Genomic DNA, 17808 nt, shown 5'->3' with positions numbered 1-17808 from the left:
ATTTATTAAACCATGTTATTCTATCATAATTTTATTTTTACAATAAAATTAGGTAACTTTAAAATATATATAATAAAATAACAAATATGTTAACTGCCCGTGCATTGCACGGGTTATAAGCTAGTATTTATAATAAGATTTTATAAATAAGTTGGACAACTAAGAAGTGATGAACTTAAGCAAAAAAAATTACCGTATTTTCCCTGAAAGGAAAAATGTTGCCGTATTTTCTGAAAAGTTTCGAGACAATTAAATAAAGTTTGTTCCATATATTCACTTCCTTGTACAGCGTACTTCATGGCGCGACTTAAATATTCGAAAACCCAAAAATCCAATTTGGCGCCCTATATTATACACAAAGCTTCTGAAACAAGCCTCTCATATTCCCCCACATATATATATATCAAAATCCGAAAAAAACACCAAATATCTTCTCTCTCTGCTCCTTGATCTCCACTAGCACACCCATCACTACAAACACACTCAGCAAATTTACATCATATCATTGTTTCTTTCTTCGACTGGGGTTTTACAAAACGCAAGGTTTGCGATGGATACGCCGAGAAAATCGACTAGAAGATCTTCCATTCTCCCAAAAGAGGTGATTTATTTACAAGCTTGTATGTATCTTGTGTCTCTATTTTCGCTTCTGGGTCATCCCTATTTTTTAGTTTGCTTGAGGTATTAACTTATTATATTTTTTGGGAGAAATGTTGTTTTGTATTGTCTCATGAAAGTGTGGTGTGTTACCTAACCTAACCTATATGCGCTGTACAAAATACTGTGCTTGTTTTTCTCAGCAGTCTAAATTGCGGAAGTAGGAATGTGATTAAACACTAGTTATGTTTTGTTGGATCATGATTTACCTTAAAATACGTGTAAAAAGTCAAAGTGACTACTAATTTGGGACGAAGAGATTAATATTTTGGGAATGAAATTTAGGAAATTAATAAATTAGCTCTATATTTTCCCCATTAATCTCTAGTTTCCACTAGTGCATAACGCATTGCAGGTGTAGAAACATGATGCGTATGAATGGTTATTTCTCGAGCTTAATTATTAGTAATTACCATAAATTAGAGCACGGAGAGCCTCTATATTAATTAATTATGCCAATATCACTTACTCCCTCCGTCCCTATTTATCTGTCCACTTTAGAAGTAAAAATTTGTCCCTATTTATCTGTCCATTTATACTTTCAAAACTAATTTAATGATAGTTTTTCAAATATATCTCCATAATTTCAATTTTCAAGGCTTGACTTATTTAAAACTTGGTTGAATTCATGTTTTCAAGACATAAAGTAGGGGTATTCCACCATTTTCAAGATATTAATTAGAGGTATTTAATGAAAAAGTTCATACAATCAATTATTCCTTGGTATGTGTTTTTTTTTCCAAAATGGACAGATAAAAAGGGACGGAGGGAGTAATTTAATGGGGAAAAAAAGCAAAATATTGCTACATTTTTTTCATTGTGGAATATTGATCGTCAGCATATACATGATTCTTTTGAATGTCATATTGTCATTCTATAACTGAAAAGTTTCTTGATTTGAAAATTCTTCTTTTCGCAGGCCAGGAACTTTAATACTAAATTTTCCTTGCCTGCCTTTGTAAAAAGAGTACACAAACTGACGGCTAATCAGAGAAATGCCGTGACAAGAATGGGATTTGGCAATCTACTTCGCATAAGTAATAAAATGCTAAGGAGAAACCTTTTAGTAGAGTTAATGGATAGGTGGAGTTGTAGGAAGCAAGCTTTTGTTCTTCTTCCTGGAGAAATTAAGATGACTCTAAAGGACGTGGCGCTGATTTTAGGATTACGTGTGTTAGGCGAACCTGTAGTTCTTAAAGAAGATACGCCTTTTATAAAGTTAGAGAGTGAATATGGTGCTGCACTATGGAACAGGAGAATCTCAGTAGCATCAATCGAGGATAGACTTGTCTCCCTTGGCGAAGCAGATAATGAAGATTTCATCAGGTCATTTTTGTTATATACATTTGGCATATTTCTTTTTCCAAACGCAAACGGTAAAGTAGATTCGCGTTACCTCTATTTCCTCAATGATTTGGATAAAGTAAGTAGTTTTGCTTGGGGAGCAGCTGTTCTTGAGGATATGGTATATTGGTTAAATAAAAGGAAAGAGACAAATGCACAATGCCTAGGAGGCTGCCTTATATTTCTCCAAGTAAGACTTCCGACAGTTCTTCTTTATATCATTTAATTGCTTCCCAGGCTTTAAAATTAATTGTTGATAAACTTGTGTAAGAACTTAGATGCTCTGTGGTCCAGCAATACTCAAACAATTCTGTTTCTTTCTTGAAGTCCTAGGAGTACCTTGTATGTACATGTTATGTCTAACTTGCAGTCTTATTTATTATTTAACTTATGTGTGATTATGTTCAGGTATGGTCTTATGAGCACATTGATCTTGCTCGGCCTCTACTGTCTGTCTTCACATTTCCTCGTGTATGCCGGTGGGGAAATATTAAGTCCTCATTGCGGGAAGGGTTTAGTTTAATGTTTCAAGAACTCAACATTAATCAGGTAAATTACAATGAAATAGAGTAGTCTCTTTAAGGTATTTTATATGTCTAAGAATGGTGGGTTTCAGAACTTATAAATGTCGTCAACTGCATAATATTTTGTCAACCATGATTCAGCATTTTCATTACTTAATGCTTGTTGATCATAAATTGGGATTGTCATTACAAAGTTGTTTGCTAACAAATTTTCCCTCATTAGGTAGTGTGGGAACTTAAAATCACTTCCGAGGAGTCTAAAATTGATATAATTCAAGAAATATCAAGACGACCTGAAAGTGTAGATATAAATATCCAAGATTCCCCTTTTCCGAATGTTTCAGTCCATAATGTGAGTCTTCTTTAAACTCACTAATTAAGTTCTGATGTAAAATATTATTTAAGCCTTCTATTGAACAATTGATACAGCGTTGACTATATAAATGGCCTCAATGTGTTATAATATACTTGAAGTCATTATTTCGGTTAACAGGGGAATCACATTAGCAGTAGATATGAATCTGAGCACATGGTGGTTGAAAGGAGAAGTGAATCAGATATGGAATTAGTGGATGAGACTTGTGAAGGTATTTCAAAGCAATCAAGGGCATCAATAGTCTCAATAGATAGTGCCAAATCGCGTGACCAATCACACCATGAGGAAAAGAAAGAGCAAGAAAAGAGTTCATGTGTAGCACAAGTAACTTCGACGATAATTCTTTCTAGCGTGAGTAGTCTTGTTCATTGACCTCTTCTTCTTATATTATATCAGAAAATGTTAATCTCTGTCAGTTTTTCTAATCTGAAGGATGAGGAGGATATCTTGGATAGTACAGATCATGGTCGGGAAGATTCAAATAATATACTGAAGAAGAATGCTGAACTCATTAATAAAATTAAATATTTGAAGAAACAACTTCTGGTATACTCAAATGTACATGAGCAGAATGCAGAGTTGAGAAAGGAAGTGGAGGAATTAAGAAAAGAGAACCTTCATTTACGTTCAGCACATTCAGCAGCTTTGTGTTTTGAGGAACGTCTGCAAAGGCTTGTAATAGATGATTCACTTCACACGAATACTGAGGAACAAACCACAGGTAACTGCAAACAAAAGAAACAACCAACTATGCGTGATTAACAACTTTGTACAATTGCTTGAGAGGGAATAGTTCTTTGATTGTTCTACTCGTCCATGTGTTTGCATTGATTTTTGCAGGCAGTTAAGGAAAGACTATTTTTTACTTCTCACCTTATTTGACGTAGCTCCAGTACAGATTCTTAATGACTGACAATTGCGTAAGTTACTCAGTTGCCTTTTTACATTACTTTGTAGTTCTTAATCAAATTACATTTTTGTCCTTCATGCAGCATAGTTTTTCTTCATTTTTTTGAATGCATGCTCGAACATGCAAAAGCCAATAAGAGTCTATAATTATTAGTATTACAAATTTATACTATTTTAAAATATGATTTGCTTTTGTTTCCACATTTAATTATATATGCTGTCAATATTATATAGGTATTGTCTAGGTAGTGGTTATCTGCTTGATATTTGGATGTGCGAAACTCCGAATGGAGGTATATAAGATATCAGTGTCTTGGAGATTTTAGAAGGCCTTGTAATCTCTGTAAAAGGTTTTCATATGGAATGGACCTTCAGTTTTTTAGAGTGGAAGATCTCTAGTCTGGCAACTGGAGCAGGTTATCAGTAGGATATGAGGACAGTCTTCTTATAAAACCTTAACTCTTAGTGTCTTTCTAGATGAGGAAATACTTGTTGAAAAGCTAATAGTATGTGTAGTTGTGTACATGTAGGACCTCTTGTATCTTCTTGTTAATCTGAACATACTTAGAAGTTAGAAGCAATTTTTTTTATATATTCTTAAATAGAGAACGAAAGCTGAAGCAGCTGCATTTCTCAAGTCTCAGAGTATTTTAGTACACATCAAAAACACCAAATTAACAAAACTTCTTTGTTGATATTAAATTGTGTTTGTGTTTTCGCTACTAGTTTTTCTCAAGGTTTTGAACTCATAAACATAGAGTGTCATATTCAACCCCGCTCCCAAAACAACAATCTCAATGGTCTTTAATGTAGGATGCAGCCACCATGTGAGTTGCCGAGCATATCTTTTGCCTGAAATCCTGAACTATCTATTCTTGTAGTGAGTAGTGACTAGGTGGACATTGTGATAACCACGAAGCTCCTTTTTTTCTTCTGATGCGGACAACAGTTAACAAGACTTGAAACTAGTCTACGAGTAACAGAAACACCCTTCAACAAATTTGGTTTCGTGAGTCATCTGGTGTGATGTTTACAGCAGATTAAGTAGTAGAGAAATTTAAATTTAAAAACCACTATCAGGGTATCAGTTCAGTTATTGTCTTATTGATCGATTAATTTCTTATATATTTCAGTCTGAATTCATTCCAATTTTGGATTAGCTGAATTATGCAACTTTATACATTGGGGTTTTAACTCATATTATGATCTCTACTTTTGTACACTTCAATATTAATGGAATAACCCGATGACATTTAATAATGATAATAATTGTTAATAAACAAAGTCTATACATTTTTTTCACTCAATCTCAACATTAAAAGAATAAGATTGAATTTTGGCTATCTTCTTTGCTACTAATCTTTTCCTTAAGCACAAGTTTTCCTGATTAAACTTTAATTTACCCCCTTCCCCCTATATGACTAATAAAATTGATTTACACAAATAAATGGTTTTGCTACTGTATCTCAAGTAATTAGTAATTGTGCTAAAGTGATTGATGTGTTAATTGGTTGCTAGGGAACAAGATCTGTTCCGGTATCTTCATCGTGTCCTTGTCCCGCAGCCACAGTTAGGTCCTCAGCCCTCTTGGCTTGATGCTTCCAGTCAGTTTGCATCAATGTGTATACCATCATTATCAGACACGCTGCTTGCGACAGAACCAGCCCCATCCAGAGTCCTTTGAAACCGATCTTCATCTTGAATGATATAACTACTACTGCTGGTAAACCAATCAAATAGAATGCTGCCAGGTTTATTCGTATGCCCATTTTAGGACGTGCTGATCCTGTGAGAGCTCCGCTTGCTGCAGTTTGTGGAGCATTCCCGATTTCAGCCATACCCAATAAAGGAAGTGCAATTTTAATTAAATCAAGAATTTGTGGATCATTAGTATAGATTTTACCCCAAACTGATCTTAATGCTATGGCTAATCCGAATATGGAGCAGCCTAAAGTAAGCCCGACACCAACACCAACTGTTGCAGCCCAGCGTGCACGTGCAGGCTGTCCTGCGCCTAGCTCATAACCAACACGCTGGGAGGTGCCTAAGCTGAGAGCATAAGGGAATACATAAATTGTACCAGTTGTCTGGATCAGGATTCCCATTGCAGCCACACTGGATTCCGGATTGCTCATCAAGCCACTCAAGAAAAGGATGATCTCGTACCACCACCACTCTAAGCAAACAGAACAAGCACTTGGTATTGCTAAGCTTAACAGGGGACGCCATCCTTGAAACATTGAGACCACAGTAGCCCCTACCCAAGGTTTTATAGACACTTTGGACGCAATGAGATAGATGATCAAGCCAATGTTCATGTTATAGGCGTGAAGGACAGAAGCTAATGCAATCCCTTTTATACCAAGATTCATATATGTAACAAGGAAGTATGTGGCTGGATAATGCAGGAGTGTAGCAATGGTAGCAACCATGGTAGCCGGAGAAGTCAAGCCTTGTGTCCTTAAAAAAGATCGCAAAGGATGCAGATTGCAATGGGCTAGAAGTTCTGGAAGAGAGAAGAGCAGGTACACTTTGGCGACTTTGGTAATGGCACGGTCCTGACCCAAGTATTTAAACAGAAGCTCAACATTTAGCCATAACAAGGAGATGGGAATGGTGGTGAACAAGAGTAGGAGGAAAGTTCTGAGGTAAGTTTGGCTAACCAGTGACCATCTTTTGGCACCATAAGCCTGGCAACAAATAGGGTCCATGCCCATGCAAAGGCCTTTCATGATAGAATAGCCAGTTATGTTAGCAAAACTAATAGCAAGAGAGCCACCAGCCAACTCAACTTTGCCCATGTGACCCAAGTACATCATCGATATTATGGACTTGGAGAACATAAATAGAGTTGTCATTGCCGCTGGAAATGATATTTTTCCCAGCCTTATCATTTCCTCTGCAACCTAAACCACCACAAACACAGAATGTAATTTCAGTTGTCACTGGTGTAATAATCTATTATCTACTGTTATAAACTAAAAGACCATGAGATGTTGTGAGCATGTTTGGCCGAGTTTAAAATTATGACTTATGAACTAAATTGATTGTGATAAGTTGAGAGTTTAAAATGTTTGTTTAAATATTTTTAACTTATTAATGATTTAAACCTAAAGTTAAAATGATTTACTGGTAACTTATGACTTATGAGTAACTTTTGCAAAATTTTTTTTTTTTTGAAAAATCAAACTAACTTCTGGTTTTAAATCAGTTTCTGACTTATTTCCAAATTTTATTCTGTTTCTGGTTTTTATTCAATTTCTAACTTATTGCAAAAGTAGGTATTTTTAAGTTTAAAGATAGAAGGGTCTAGGTCCCTAGTATACATATGCTGGGGACTTGTTAAAAAACGCATAGGTTCCTGGCTGTTGGATGAATATCCGGCGGCGGCCAGGATTAAAACTAAGTTTTAGTATGTCCAGCGCTTTTTTAGCGCTTGATAGGAGAAACCCTGTCCAGCGCTAAAAAAGCGTTGTACGTTGGAAAAATGGGTTTGTCCCGTCCAGCGCTAAAAATACGATGAACATATTAAAATTTTGTTTTAATTCTGGCCGTTGGATATTCATCCAACGGCCAGGAACCTGTATGTTTTTTAACAGGTCCCAGCATACATATGCTAGGGACCTGGACCCAAGATAGAAATAGTTTTAATTTCTGATCTAAAGTCTACACAAATTACGACTCAAGCTTAACTTAGTCTTTGCTGCATATTATTGATCATCCTACCTCTGCACTAAGCGCCTCCTAAGTTGGATCAAAATATTGATTACACCTAACCACAAAAGCTAGCAAACTTAAAATATTTAAGATACTACTAATTGATCAAAGTGCATTAGAGTAAGCGAAGTTTTAATCTTTCTTGTCAACTTTTCGCAAGTCCTGTAGCAACAACTATGATGAAGCATTGTGGTCCGGGAGCAAACCTTTCTGAGAATCTTTTCCAACACTGAAAAGATGGTCCAGACTCTGATATTTAATTACATGCATATTTAACCAAGTACATGGTTATATTATACTATAATATGTGTGTTTAATAAGAACGTGGAAAAAGATATCTAGTGGGAGTTGTTTTTATGGAAATACCTTAAGATTCATCAACATCCACTCAGACAAACACTGTTAGTAGAAAGGCTACTCGAATGTTGTTAATACTGTTATTACAACGGCTGCTCCAATCTATACAATATAATATACATAAATATACAATCATTCTCACTTTGCTAGTTTAATTGACCTTTGAGTGGAAATTTGTATATAAATTAAAAAAGATATATTATGAAAAATTATATCTGACCTATTTTAAAATATAATTTTGAGTATCTAAAATAATAAATAAATATTTTTAATATTTAATCAAATATTAATTGATTTTACTTACAGAAAATTATGATAAACATTTAATCAGGAACGAACAGAGTATATACAAGTATTATTTATTATAGTTTTAAATTCAGTTTAACATGAATATTTGACTAATAAATATATAGTATTACACACTAGCGAATAAGTATGTTTCGAGAGTATATATAGTGAAAATAGTAAAATATTTTTGACAAAATTCGATCTAACATATGAGTAATGAGTTGAACCCCATATAATTGTGTTTATAACTGAAAAATCTGAATTCGATAACCCTTTCGTATTTAGGAATGTGGCAATTTAAAAATGTGTTTTTTTCCTAAAAAAGAAGGAAAAGAAATGTGAGGTAATTTAGAAATGAGTTTAAACAGATTGACTTTATGAAATATCATCAATCGTGTGCCGATTCTTTAAAAAAAACTTATAGGGTTGGTACTTGGTTCTATCAGCTATACTAGAATTTTGTATCCACTCAATCTGTAACTATATTTATATATATGCAACTACTCTCCATGAACCAAACGTAAGTAATACTGCATACGGGTGAAGAAAATTGCCAGGATAGACATTAATTTCTTGCGCTAAATAAGGGAACTCAGCAGTAGCTGTTTTATTACAACTTTCATATATAATAAGTGTTTTATTACAACTTTCATATATAATATTTCCTCATTTCTTTATTTTTATTCAAAAAACTGTTATTAGTTATTAATATGATAACTTATAACTTATATGATAGATTTAAAAATAATATAAATTTTTTGTTAACAATTTTTTTATTTTCATTGAATGAAAGATGAAATTTATAGAAACCAAGCAAAACAGGACTGAGCGAGGGAGTATAAAACAAAATAACAACCCTATAAAATATTGAAACACATGAACTCGAAATGGTAAATGCAAAATGGGGAAGGAAAGTTAAGATTTGGTCACAGCTGAAGTTGAACATGCTTTAATCAGACATATAAAAACGAAAGGACGAGTAAGAGTTTCCAGAAATGACGATCAAAACTTCCGAAACATGCTTGATTTTTGGTCAAAATCAAAACCTCCTCGTATATCTAACAATCACATCATGGACCAAAACAGATAGTGTCCTGCACTAACCTTTTGTACTTGTAGCAAAAGAATGTATAGAACGTTGATGACTGTATACATACTTTTTAATTGTTTATTTTTGATGATTAAAATGATTATTTTTTGACTAAAATTAATTTTTTATTTTAAAAAACTGAAAATAATATATAAAAATAAATTATGTATATTTTATCTGTTTAATAATTTTTTCAATCATATGATATATATAAAGGGAATACTAATTTTTACTTATGTTATTATGAATTATCACTAAATCAATAATTACCATGTATAAAGATATATGTTCTTTATTTCCGCTAACTTCAAATTCTTGAGCGTAATTTATACTCCAATAAACAGGAGAGGTGGAGATTTTAGAAACAAGATTTTCACATTGCTTGGACTATTCTGATTAGGAAGTTCTTTATCCAACATCATTATAAATTATTCTCCTTAAATCATGTCAAAAGAGATGGTAAGATATATATCAATATAAACACAAACTTAGCCTACAATTCTCGAGTCCTGAATTCGATTCTCGCTCAAACTTATTATTTACACGCGGCATGTAAAAAAAGATAAACAAAACGAACCTCATTGAGCAGGACTCGACGGAAAACACCACAGAGAGGTTTATTGTGAGCTTCTTCATCGTCATCTTCTGCTGGTTTAGAAATTTCTTGTTGAAAAGCAGCAGCCTCTATACCAAGTACTTGACTGGATAAAATAGCGGTGTCATTATTAGCAACGCCTCGAGATTCATCCATAACGCACATGGACAAAGCGGATCAACGACAATATTGTGGGTTTAACAAGATTAGATGATGCCTTAATCTCAAGATTAACATCTAGAGGCGAATATACAGGGTTCACACAATTGAGTGTCCCACTGTGTGTACGTGTGTGTGTTAATTAGCTGCAGGAATGGAAACCTTAAAAAGTTGAAGGGTGTGTTTGGTGGTGTGTGGCACTGAAACAACAAAGAGGAACAACGCATGGGAGCATGGAAGAACTTGTTGTAAATAAATACACATCCCTAGGCATTCGTTCGGCTTTGTATATTTATAAAGCATTACTATTATTATTACTTGATGCGTACACATACTCTGTATATACTTTAGGTTTTTAGTACCTTTTTTATTCTATGAGAATGTACGGCCCTTTTTATTTGATTTATTCCCTTCTCTTTGTTGACATATATCCCAGGTAATTTTTTTTTTTTTGACAGAGACATATATCCCAAGTATAATTGTACATCTTATCGCGAGTTCTGGTTTTGGACTTTTGGTTCAGTCTTGTCGATCGATTATTACAGGAAACTATTCACGATTTTTTATAATAAAAATATAATAGATTTGTTATATGTAATGAGTCATGAGCCCATTTGGGATTCAAACATCCATTCCAGATTTTTTCCTTCTCATCATAAATAAATGACGGACAAATTGTTTTAACAATCAATTACTATGGATCATCTGCTTGTTTAATATTGGAGTGATAAAATTATAGCTTTTTATTATTATTAGCTTTGAAAGTACTTAATTTATGCGCTTGCTCATTGAGTGCTTCATCTATTCATCAAACTGACACACACAGTAAGTAATTAAACTAATATTGTGATTAGCAGCCACTTGTTGTACATATATAAAATAATGTTATGTATCTCAAATTATGATCCAAATAATGTAACAGACGACTAATTTAGATGGATGATTTATGTGTATATAGAAATTCGAATTCCCACTAAATTTTTAGATATTTTGTTTTGTAAAACAAATTGTTGGAGACTACAATAGGTGTTCCGAATCTTATCCTCCAGAAAATCTTACTCATTATTTAATGACATTTCTCAGTTATTTTGAGATACCTAAAATTGTTCTTTTGTAAATTAAACATAATTATGATATAAGAGCATCTCCAACGGCGTTGGCTATAATCGTTGGCTAAATTGGACCTGTAAGACATTATGTAAAATTTGTTGAACCTGTAAGACATTTTGCTTCAATGGTACTGGCTATATTGGTTGGCTATAATTTAAAAATAGTATGTTATTAATATTTTAAATTGTTAAAATAGAATATATCAGTTCAATATGATAATAAATGATGTACAATCTTCCTACAGATTTTACAGACCTGTAGAGGTTCGACAAATTTAGCCATCCATAGGAGGTTGGCTAAATTTATAGACAACAGGTGAGCATGGTTGGAGTTGAGTTTTTGGAGCTGTTAGACTAAATTTTTTTATTTTAAGTAAGCCAACTCACCTTTTAGCCAAGGGTTTTATATGGTTGGAGATGCTCTAAAAGAAGGTAACCAAGCGTGTTTTTGTAAGGTTTTTTGGGTTAATTACATTTAGTGTTCACAACATTTTTGTCCGATGACTTCGGCTACAATAAATTATACTCCTTTATTATTTATTTAAATCACAACATTCCACCCATGATAAATTCTTATTAAAAGTTTACGGTTAATCTCTTCGTATTAATTAATCAAAAGACACGTAAGGAAGTTCTGCTATCCAACAATTATAGTGATATTTATTTGAAATACAATACTTTACCAAAATAACAAACTGCGGCTAATGTAATTGGAGACGTTGAAACTGAATTGTTGAATTGCATGAGTTCTTATACGTTAATATGGGTCTCCTATAATTTATTTTGTGACTTTTTAATAGATTAATATGTCTCCTGATATTGCATACAAACGAATATAAATGATTTGGAGAATTTGAAATACTAATCGAGATGATCTCCTTATACAGAAACATATATCATTATTAGAGCATTTACAATGTCCTAAATCATTCGTTAAAAATTTAAAATTGGATAAATAATATAAATAAAAAATTATAGTTTTCATGTAAAATAGTATTCACTCCGACCGCACATTTTTTATGTCTAAAGGTTTAGCCAATCTTGTTATATTTGATAATATATTACAATTATTGTAACAAATATTATGAAAGCAATGATACTTTACTAGTTGAGAAGCCGCGCGTTACGACGTTCTATAAATATTATATTAGTGATTTAATATTAATATTCGTAATAATTTTGTGACTGTTTATAAAAACTATATTAATGTTTCAAAATTAATATTTATAGGATAAAATAAATTTTGTATTATAAAAATCTTGATGTAATACCAATACTAATATATAAAATTGCAAAATTCAGCTATAATTCATGGTGAAAAAATGAAAATAAATTTAAATAGGTAATTAACAATTTAAAACACGACGAATCTTACTTTTATTTGTGTTTTTTTGAAAAGTAATCATTTTCTTACATTGTCACCTTCCGCCAATTTTTTTGAATTGATTGTGCACAAAAATACCTAACTTAAATATCTAAGTGCTTGTTTGGTTGCATTGGGGAATTAACTTACCTAAGAAAGTTATACTTCCCTTCCACTGAAACATCCTGGGAAGTCCAGCAAACTTGTTTGGTTGAAAGAAAGAGAATTTTGTACTTCCATGGTATTGTTTAACTAAATTGAAAATTTATTGCTTAATACATTTTAAATAATTACTGTAACTTTTTATTTATCACAAAAATAAATTGAATAATATTTTCTCTAAATTCCTTTTTTTTCATTATAATATTGTTCTACGATATATTTTATATAAAAATTCATATATAAAATTATTAAACTAAAAGAACATATTCAATATTTTTATAGGGTGAAGAAGTATAATTCAACAAAAATATTCCCAGTTAAACATAATAATAATAAAAAATTAAATCTAGTTAACTAACTATTATTATTATTATGCATACACATAATAATTTATTAGGATAAAATAAATAATAATAATAATTATTATTATTATTATTATGTATAAAATAATAATTTATTAGGATATAATAGTTAAAAATTAAGTAATTATAATTATTTAATATATTATTTTATTATTTTGATATAGGTTATGTATTTTTACTTGTATATTACATATAAATAAAATCTAAATTGATCCAGGAAGTGTGACTTACCAAGGAGGGAGTGGGTAAGTTACTTCCTGTATAATGTAGGTATTAGAACTTCCAGGTGAATTATATTTCACATGTATTTGGTAAACCAAACAACTGGGTAGTGATATGGGTCTGAAATTGGCCCTAAAAATTATTGGGTGATTTTGAGCCCGGGTCTGATTAAAGGCCAAAATATAAGGCCCGGATTCTGGGTTTATCGCCCAAAATTCGTGGCTAGCAGATTGAGGTTATAAAAAGCCCGTTGGGCATTCATGTTTGAGAAACATGGGCTGCCCAAACTCAAGGCACGAGCCCCCAGCCCGGTCAGGGCCCAGAACTCGAATCCTAGTCCTACTAGGAGTCTGAGTTACGAGTCCAGGACTCCGAGAGTTCTACAAGAACTCTGAATTTCGTGGATAACTATCTAGAGTCCTAGATAACCTCCAGTAGCTCAAGATAAGGATCAGAGATCAGTCCTATCCTATCTCTGACTCAAATACCTATTTCTACTAGGACTCTAACACCAGGGATCCTACTTCTAATCAGTCTCTAACCCTGAGACATCTATATAAAGGGCTCTACCCCTCCAAAATAGAACTACGTTTTTTGACTTGATTCTTCACCCCGCTGAAGATACGTAGGCACCTCGTGAGGACCCGTCTGAGTTCCGACTCGCGAGATCAGTCAGAAAGCACGAAGCTCACCCCTCGATTTTTGATCCATAACATTTGGCGCCGTCTGTGGGAAGAAGACAACAACCATGGTGTCCACCAGATTACGCTCAGAAATTCATGCACCTTCAAACGGAGACAACACCGCAACCCAGGATCCACCCTTGTCTCAGGTCACCGCTGGAACCTCAAATCCCATCACCACCACACCACCAGTCACGTTGACCCTTGCTAGCAGTGGCACAACCACCGCTGCTCAAACCTCGATTCCTATGATTTTTGGCACGCTGCCCCCTATGACTAATGTTGTGGCCACAGCCACTGATCATGGGACTCATTACTCAACCGTTGTGACGACCACAAGAGGACCAACAGATGAGTATGTAGTTTATACGGACGACTCGTTTGAAGATTCGGAGAGGGACTATGATATTCCCCCACGAAGGAGGAGAGACGGAAACCAGAGCCGAGGCTCCCAGCACAACACCAGGCCGAATAACCCCGAGTCCCGTCGACCCACGGACCAGGAGTACGAAGCCAGGATTCGAGCTTATGAACAGGAGATAGCTCAGTTGAGAAGAGACAGGGCGGCACACCAGACCAGGCAGCCACCACCCGAACCTCGGCAACAAACTGAAAACCCTCAGAACGCAGGTATGAATAGAATTCACTTGTTGGCTGCAGGTGATCCAGATAACCCGATCCCCCCATTCACCGAGGAGATCATGGCAGCAAGGATTTCTCGAAAGTTCAAGTTGCCCACAATTAAGGCGTATGATGGAACGGGTGACCCCGCGAATCATGTACGAACTTTCATGAATGCATTGCTGTTGCAACCAGTCACGGAGGCCATTAAGTGTCGAGCCTTTCCCCAAACTTTGAGTGGGATGGCACAACACTGGTATAGTCGACTACCCCCTAACTCTATATCCTCGTTTGGAGATTTGAGCCGAGCTTTCATAGGCCAGTTTATTGGGAGCAAGACCCACGCTAAGAGTTCAGCCTCGTTGATGAACCTTCATCAAGGCAGGAACGAATCCCTCAGAGACTATATGAATAGGTTCACTAAGGAGGCGCTCAAGGTCCCGGATTTAGACCAGAAAGTAGCCATGATTGCCCTACAGCAAGGAACCACGGATGATAATTTCCGCCGATCACTAGCCAAGAGGGCCCCTGAAAATATGAATGAGCTCCAGGAGAGGGCCGGGAAGTATATCAAGGCTGAGGAAAGCCTGAAGAAATCTCAGAATAACCAGGGACCGACCTCGAACCCAAAGAAACGTGGAAACGACACCGAGTACAACGCGGATAATAAGTATTGAAAGACAGGGGATGGTGATAAGTCCCCCACCAAAAAGAAAGCAGGACCGAGGTTCACTGAGTATGCAAGGCTGAATGCCCCTAGGAGTCAGATCCTGATGGAAATTGAGAAAGATGAAAGTGTTCGATGGCCGAAGCCTATCAGGACTGACCCCGAAAAGAGGAACAAGGACTTGTACTGCAGGTTTCATAAGGATACAGGACATAAGACCGATGATTGTCGGCAGTTGAAGGATGAGATCGAGTTTTTGATCCGAAAAGGCAAGCTGTCCAGGTATACTAGGGATACGGACAAGAATCCCCGTGACAATGACAACCGTGGAAGAGACAACGATGATAGGAATAAGAGAAACCAGCCTAGAGGGCCTGTGATCAATGTAATCTCTGGAGGACCGACCGCAGCAGGCCTATCTAGTAACTCACGAAAAGCTTATGCTCGTGAAGTGATGTACATTGTTGGAGAGCCCCCGAAGAGGGCAAAAATTGAGTTTGCTTTAGCATTCGACAATTTAGATCTTGACAGAGTTAAATTTCCCCATGATGATCCTTTGGTAATCACCCCGGTGATTGGAAACTCTTCTGTAAAAAGGGTACTCGTTGACAGTGGAGCCTCAGTAGATATCTTATTTCATGATGCATATGAGAAGATGGGATATTCTGATTCGCAATTGACACCTTCAGATATGCCTATATACGGCTTTAATAACGTGGAGACAAAGATTGAAGGTATGATCCAACTACCCGTGACAATGGGCACCGAGCCTAGACAGGCCACATGTATGCTGAATTTTTTGGTCGTTAAGGCTTCATCAACCTACAATGCTATCCTTGGGAGGACTGGGATACATGCTTTTAAAGCAATCCCATCCACCTACCACTTGAAGATCAAATTCCCTACCAAGAATGGGGTGGGAGAAGAGATAGGAGATCAAAAAATGGCTAGAAGTTGTTATGTGGGGGCTCTGAAATCTGGAGGGACCGGGGGGCAAGTTCTCCCAATTGAGGACTTGGATGTCCGAGAGGAAGAGGAAAGGAGAGGAAAGCCTGCTGAGGACTTGGTTCCCTTCTCCCTATACCCAGATGAGCCCGAGAAGGTGACCTATGTAGGGGCGTCGCTCCCCGAGGATATGAAATCCGAATTTGTGAAATTCTTGAGGAACAACCGGGATGTGTTTGCTTGGACCGCAGCCGATATGCCAGGGATTGATCCCCTCTTTATGACACACACGCTTAACGTAAGCCCAGATAGAAAACCCGTGAAACAAAAGAAGAGAAGTTTTGCCCCTGAGAGGCAGGAAGCCATAAAACAGGAGGTCGATAAGCTTTTGGAAGCAGGTTTTATAGAGGAAATCCAATTCCCAGAATGGCTAGCCAACCCAGTCATGGTCAAGAAAGCTAATGGAAAGTGGAGGATGTGTGTAGACTTCACAGATTTGAATGATGCTTGTCCTAAGGACTGTTTTCCTCTCCCAAGAATAGATACTCTGATCGATGCTACAGCTGGGCACGAGATGTTGAGCTTTATGGATGGCTTTAGTGGATACAACCAGATCTGAATGAATAAGGACGACATTCCTAAGGTATCATTCATCACTGATTTTGGTATCTTTTGTTATTTGGTTATGGCGTTTGGTTTAAAGAATGCAGGAGCCACATATCAACGCCTGGCAAATAAGATGTTCAAACATCTGATTGGAAAAACCATGGAGGTCTTTGATGATATGCTAGTGAAGAGCTTGAACAAAGCTGATCACCTTGAACACCTGAGAGAGGCTTTTGAAGTCCTGAGGACACATAAGATGATGTTGAATCCAGCCAAGTGTGCCTTTGGAGTTGGGTCTGGAAAATTTTTGGGTCTGATGGTCTCAAAACGTGGGATTGAGGCCAACCCCGACAAGATAAAGGCCATCCTTGATATGGAGCCGCCTAAGTCTATAAAGGATGTTCAAAAGCTAACAGGAAGAATCGCGGCACTAGGACGTTTCATCTCGAAGTCCGGGGATAAGTGCTTGCCCTTCTTTAAGGCTTTGAAGAAAGTTAAAGATTTTGAATGGACAAGTGAGAGCCAAGAGGCCTTTGAGCATTTGAAGAAGTACATGGCAGAGCCACCACTCTTATCAAAGCCCGTGGATGGAGAAACATTATATGTCTACTTGGCTGTCTCTGAGAAAGCACTGAGTGCGGTCTTGGTTCGTGAGGATCGAAAAATCCAGAAACCCGTCTACTATGTTAGTAAGATTTTGCATGGAGCGGAGCTCAACTATTCTGTGATTGAGAAGTTTGCCTTAGCCATGATTACAGCTTCAAGAAAGCTGAGGCCTTACTTCTAGGCTCACAAAATTGAAGTCTTGACAGACCAGCCCCTTAGGAACATAATGCATAGCCCGAAGGCTAGTGGGAGATTAATCAAATGGGCAGTAGAGCTTGGGGAATTTGAAATTCGATACAAACCACGGGTGGCAATCAAGGCTCAAGCTCTGGCTGACTTCCTCGTTGAATGCACCATTGACAACAAGGAAGTCGGGGGGCAGGAGAGTATGGTAGAGGAACCCAAAGAAGAGGAGAAACCTAAAGAGTATTGGTTACTATTTTTTG

General features: G+C 36.0%; 2 protein-coding genes across 5 annotated transcripts; one reads left to right on the top strand and one right to left on the bottom strand.

Annotated features, from left to right (window-relative positions):
- Window positions 1–337: 337 nt before the first annotated feature.
- On the top strand, window positions 338–5471 carry LOC108220699 (protein MAIN-LIKE 1). 3 transcript variants are annotated; one of them, XM_017394542.2, is made up of 8 exons: window positions 343–601; window positions 1577–2191; window positions 2410–2550; window positions 2749–2877; window positions 3019–3252; window positions 3334–3622; window positions 3742–3821; window positions 5329–5471. In XM_017394542.2, exons 1-7 carry the CDS (start codon window positions 551–553, stop codon window positions 3747–3749), a joined length of 1467 nt encoding a protein of 488 aa, XP_017250031.1. In that variant the 5' UTR covers window positions 343–550; the 3' UTR covers window positions 3750–3821; window positions 5329–5471. The 3 variants fall into 3 exon arrangements, with proteins under 3 accessions (XP_017250034.1, XP_017250031.1, XP_017250032.1); XM_017394543.2 differs by lacking the exon at window positions 5329–5471 and adding an exon at window positions 4045–5071; XM_017394545.2 differs by lacking the exon at window positions 2749–2877 and having other exon boundaries at window positions 338–601.
- LOC108220698 (protein DETOXIFICATION 53) lies at window positions 5322–10280 on the bottom strand. 2 transcript variants are annotated; one of them, XM_064094782.1, is made up of 3 exons: window positions 9840–10280; window positions 5714–6716; window positions 5322–5614 (listed from the first exon to the last, which is right to left on the bottom strand). In XM_064094782.1, exons 1-3 carry the CDS (start codon window positions 10020–10022, stop codon window positions 5325–5327), a joined length of 1476 nt encoding a protein of 491 aa, XP_063950852.1. In that variant the 5' UTR covers window positions 10023–10280; the 3' UTR covers window positions 5322–5324. The 2 variants fall into 2 exon arrangements, with proteins under 2 accessions (XP_063950852.1, XP_017250030.1); XM_017394541.2 differs by having other exon boundaries at window positions 5322–6716.
- Between the last annotated feature and the right edge of the window lie 7528 nt (window positions 10281–17808).

Source organism: Daucus carota, chromosome 5 (genome assembly GCF_001625215.2).
Source record: "Daucus carota subsp. sativus chromosome 5, DH1 v3.0, whole genome shotgun sequence".
NCBI lineage: Eukaryota > Viridiplantae > Streptophyta > Magnoliopsida > Apiales > Apiaceae > Daucus > Daucus carota.
Note: the sequence above shows the minus strand (reverse complement) of the source record. Positions and strands in the feature narration are given on the sequence as shown.

Bases quoted from the DNA above. Each gene is read 5' to 3' on its own strand.
- LOC108220699 (XM_017394542.2), top strand. From the start codon at position 551: ATGGATACGCCGAGAAAATCGACTAGAAGATCTTCCATTCTCCCAAAA. The intron at 2,551-2,748 runs GTAAATTACAAT...TTCCCTCATTAG, and splicing joins AAGAACTCAACATTAATCAG to GTAGTGTGGGAACTTAAAAT. The intron at 3,253-3,333 runs GTGAGTAGTCTT...TCTAATCTGAAG, and splicing joins CGACGATAATTCTTTCTAGC to GATGAGGAGGATATCTTGGA.
- LOC108220698 (XM_017394541.2), bottom strand. From the start codon at position 10,022: ATGTGCGTTATGGATGAATCTCGAGGCGTTGCTAATAATGACACCGCT. The intron at 6,717-9,839 runs GTTCGTTTTGTT...GTGGTGGTTTAG, and splicing joins GTCGAGTCCTGCTCAATGAG to GTTGCAGAGGAAATGATAAG.